This window comes from Sciurus vulgaris (assembly GCF_902686455.1).
Source record: "Sciurus vulgaris genome assembly, chromosome: 5".
Lineage (NCBI taxonomy): Eukaryota > Metazoa > Chordata > Mammalia > Rodentia > Sciuridae > Sciurus > Sciurus vulgaris.
The window spans coordinates 80,013,078-80,018,073 of record NC_136465.1 but is presented as its reverse complement, the minus strand read 5'-3'; the positions used below and the strand labels follow the sequence as shown (position 1 = coordinate 80,018,073).

General features: G+C 38.3%; 1 protein-coding gene across 1 annotated transcript; it reads right to left on the bottom strand.

The window, feature by feature from the left end:
- Window positions 1-2,072: 2,072 nt before the first annotated feature.
- On the bottom strand, window positions 2,073-3,586 carry LOC306661276 (GTPase NRas). Its single transcript, XM_079140130.1, has one exon. The coding sequence runs from the start codon at window positions 3,560-3,562 to the stop codon at window positions 2,993-2,995; it is 570 nt and encodes a 189-aa protein (XP_078996256.1). The 5' UTR covers window positions 3,563-3,586; the 3' UTR covers window positions 2,073-2,992.
- Window positions 3,587-4,996: the final 1,410 nt, after the last annotated feature.

The window sequence follows — 4,996 nt, the reverse complement described above, 5'->3', positions numbered from 1 at the left end:
GATCACAAATTCTGGAATGGGAAAAAAATAATCAAAATCTCTCTAAAAGTTTTCCTTTATCCTTGCTTTCAAGTCACAACAAAATTCACAGCAGTTTAAAGGATGATGAAAGATTAAACAGGGGGCCCACCAAAAAAAAAAAAAAAAAGAGAGAGAGAGAGAGAGAGAGATTAATTTTACCTATTACATTCCTAAAGAAAAACGAAGTATAATGTATTACTAAGTTAACATTCCATAGTAAGCTACTGGAGCAAATACAGCATTTAACAGATTCATTTACAGATTAGGCATGGTAGCTTTAGGCAGAACATCTTATTTTCACACTGTCCAATGTGCAACCTTTAAAAAACAAAACAAAACCATAATGGAATATGTAATTTATGACAGCTGGCCAGGCACTTAAATCGGGGAAAGTGACCTTGAGACTTTGAGGTAAAACAATTATTTTCAGCAATCACATATTCTAAAAACTGTATTTTATACCACACTAACTGAACTTATTCAGCTTTTAACTCTTAAGTTTGTCATTCTGTTGTGCCAAAATTCACACCGAAGTGCAACTTCTTAAAAAGCTATTAAAGAACATTTTCAAGTCTGAATTTTGGCCCCATTTCTCTACTTCTGTGCTTAGAACATATCTGACCAAACTATAGATACATACACACAAGGGCTAAGGCCACAAGAGCCCAAAAGGAGTAACTAATCTTTCTAATTTGACATTAAATTTAAAAGACTTTTTAGATTCACACTGCCAGTCACATAGACACAAAAGAGTACAAATGAGGTGATAAGTCCCAATATAACTTCAGGAAAATGACAGAGCAAGAGGAGCAGACACAAAACAGCACAGAGTTTCCATTTATAAATGACAACCCTACTGTGAATGCTCCCAGCATTAGCACTAAGGAGCACAACTCCAAGTTTATTATAGTCTGGGTGTGTTTTTCTTCCAACTCTTCTGAACTCATTTATGGGTAAGGAGTTTGCTTAATAAATGAAAATTCATATTAGAAGACAAAAACCTCAGAAAATGTTCAGACATTAGAACAGTAAATGGCCATTCTGGAATTAGTCCTTTATCAAAAGTTATCCAAATCTATTTTTCATTATAATTCCTAGGGCTGGCAATGTAGCTCAGGAGTAGAGTGCATGGTTAGCATGTATAAGGCCCTGGGTTTGATCCCCATGCCACCAAAAATAGAAAATTATCAAGGTATTATCTACAAATGGAAATACCATTCCTCCATATCCTAATAATTAATTACATTTCTATTCATTTCTCAGATAGCAATTTCATTCCAAAGGCTACTTCATGTTTTGAACAAACTCATCAGCTTTTGCTGTTTATTATGAAGACTAATTTATCAACATCTATTTAAAATCCTTCAGAGAACATTATAAGTTTAAAAACATTTGATTTGAGGCACCCTCATTCTCAAAAAGATGAAAAAAAATATTGACTTAGTTTCAAAGTTGTTTAAAAAAAAAAAAAAAGAGGGGGAGGTTAAAATATAAAGACTCCTAAGCTGATCCTCCTTAAAATATCAAACTTTTCTAGTCAAGGTAGAGGACTCATGCTTATTAATCTCTTCTTTCCTTGCAGGATTAATAGCAGGCATCCAACAAAACTACTAGCTGGAGTTACTGGTCCAGGGAGCAAATGTGGAAGAATTTTTCTCTGCATGATGCTACCTGGCTTGTTCAAGTTTTGAAACTGTGACCCTGGTCCATTAGCACCATGCTTTACTCAATTGAAATAATTAATCAAGCCTCTGTTGCTGTGGGATAAGGGGCAGAGAGTAGGGTGAGAAGGGGATTGAGGGCAGTTATATATATCACTGAGAGACTATGATATGCAGTGAAAATGTAATCTGTTAATATACTATATTTGAGGTTTGAAAATCACTGATTACAGCTATAACATCACACCAAATTTTTATAATATTTGAATAACTGCAAAAGTAGAGCTTTCTGGTATGACCCAAATTTGAATATAAATGGAAGTTCATTGAACATGAAATTATCTGTAAGCTAAAAGAAACAAATTATATACATTTATAGGTAGCCACCTACGAAAAAAGACTAAATAAAAATTAAGTGAAATTATTCGTAATTGCTTCCAGTTTCATTTTTCCGGAGGGGAAAGCTCCAAATAGGCCTCTGGAAAATCATCTTCACATAAGAAATGGCATCTGCTAACGTCTAGGTATATCTTTCCTTCAAAGGTAGATGGGTCAAAGATATTCATTTTCATGTATAATGATTTTTGAGACATCTATTCCAGTGAAGTATTATAAGAAAGTCTACAAATCACTTCTAGGAAAAAGGCACTTTGTTGTGAAAGGTGGATTTAATTTCATGAAAATTGAGAAGACTACGATAGACTCCAAAGTCAGCATTCACTTTTGTATTTATGAATATAGTGCAGATGCCAGTTTATAGACTATAGCTGATAACATTACAAATAAACCAATCTGCAAAATGAATTATATTCTTGGCAAAAATGTAATTTATGACATTTCTCCAAAAGCTAACATAGGTCTAAGTTCAACAGTAAGAAGAAAAAAAAAAAGAAAAAGAAAAAAGAAAAAAATCACCAGCAGTTGCTACTTTAGAGCTCGAGAAACTGTTTTCAACAGAATTTCATGTCTAGTTTGGTTCTGTTTCAGAGCATGAATTGACTTTCAGATGAAAAACTTGGGTGGTGGTGATGTGTTTGTTTCTATAGGGAAGAACCTAGGGCGGAAAACTATTGGGGAATAACAAGAGATGCATTTCTCTGGTCAGACAACCAAGTGAGGAGGTAGTTATTCTGAGAAGTTCTCAAGCAAAGACTGTTATGTTCATCTACTGAGAGTTGGGGAAGTAGCAGGAGTTTCTCTGAGATGAAGAGAGTAACAGGCATACTTCTCCTCCAGGGAAGTCAGGACCAGGGTATCAGTGCAGCTTGAAAGTGGCTCTTTTTTGATGATAGAACTTCGTAAATATCTTGTTACATCACCACACATGGCAAACCCATACAACCTTGAGTCCCATCATCACTGCTGTTGAGTTTTTTCATTCGGTACTGGCGTATTTCTCTTACCAGTGTGTAGAAAGCATCTTCAACACCCTGTCTGGTCTTGGCTGAGGTTTCAATGAACGGTATCCCGTAACTCTTGGCCAGTTCATGGGCTTGTTTTGTGTCAACTGTTCTTGTTGGCAAATCACACTTGTTTCCTACCAGCACCATAGGTACATCATCTGAGTCTTTTACTCGCTTAATCTGCTCCCTGTAGAGATTAATATCTGCAAATGATTTGCTATTATTGATGGCAAATACACAAAGGAAGCCTTCGCCTGTCCTCATATACTGGTCTCTCATGGCACTGTATTCCTCTTGTCCAGCTGTATCCAGTATGTCCAATAGACAGGTTTCACCATCTATTACCACCTGTTTTCGGTAAGAATCCTCTATGGTGGGATCATATTCATCCACAAAATGGTTCTGGATTAGCTGAATTGTCAGTGCGCTTTTACCCACACCACCTGCTCCAACCACCACCAGTTTGTACTCCGTCATTTCACACCAGCAAGAACCTCAAGCTCTGCTCCCCATGCATGTTGTCAGGTTCTAAAAGTTGAAGTGGTTCACAGCAAACACAGACCTTCACCCTTCCAGGCACCTGGAATACTTCAGCCAACACAATGCCATTTCTTGCTCTGAGTCTCTTTTGAGGATTTTCCTCAATTCATAACCCATTTATTCAATCTTTTACCTTCAACTACTATCCTTTCTTTTCATTTATACCCAAACTTTTCCATCTTTGGAAGGGACACCAGGTTCATTCTGCCACTGTGTCTGTCTATATTGCAAGTGGCAGTTCTAGTCTAGCAAGTGCCTCACCCTCAGGCTCCCATTCAGTTAGGGAAAGATTACCTCAGTGCAGAACCTGTGGGATACATTTACCACCAGGTAGCCCAGGTGTGTTTGCTGTTAACCCCAGTTTTGCTGGGAGGTACAGCCCAGCACCGCCAGGCCCTTAGGAATATGACATCAGGTTTAAAGACCTACAGTTGTTCTTTGAGGGACCATTCTGCTTCCAGCGCTTGTGGTTACAAGAACAGTCCTAGTGCCACTTCTTCCTTCAGAGTGGCTTCCTTCCCAACAGGATACTGTATGCTCACCATGGAACTGCCATCCACACACGAGCAATTCTGTTGATCAGTGGAAGACTTTTTATAGGCATGGTAGAATCCAGCAGCTCCTCACACAACTGCAGAGATAGTTCTGGGGGAAAGAGGCTCCTTGCCTGTGCATCTGTCTCTTAGGTTCCCAGGTAGCATGATCGTTATGAAGTAAATGACAGAGAACACAGATGAAGAGATGTAAGAACAAGGAATGAAGCTTCCATGTAAGCAGACCCTGTTGGCTTTACCTTCAAAACATTTCCCCAAGTCCAACCGCTTCTCCCAACGCTGCTCCCATCCGGGTTCACCATCTTTCTTCTCTGGAGTATCGCAAGAGACTTCACTGCTCTTTCAGCTTTTGACTTTCTCCCTGCAATCTGTTCTAGTGTAAAATTTCAAATAAGCACAATCTGCAAACAAGGTATTGGTTTAAAAGAATACAACTAAGCAAAGAACAATCATTTATTCATATAGGCCTTCCTCATGAAGGTCCTAAAGTGGATGATTTCTTTTAAACCCAGAATTAACTATTGCGTTTCTAAAGCTTAGGTTTCTTTTAAAGTTAATTAATTATTTAATTAATTTTGGTACTGGGGACTGAACCCAAGGATGCTTTACCACTCACTGAATTACATCCTAGCCCCTTTTCTTTTTGTGCTGCTGGGGATCTGACCCAGGGCTTCATGCATGTGAGGCAAGCATTCTATCACTGAGCCACATTCCTAGCCCTCCCGTTTTTCATTTCTTATTTTGAGACAGGGTCTGCTGAGTTGCTGAAGCTGTCCTCCGCTTTCCTCAGTAGCCAGGATGACAGGCATGAACCATA

Excerpts from the sequence above, each read along its gene's own strand:
- LOC306661276 (XM_079140130.1), bottom strand. The coding sequence starts at position 3,562 with ATGACGGAGTACAAACTGGTGGTGGTTGGAGCAGGTGGTGTGGGTAAA.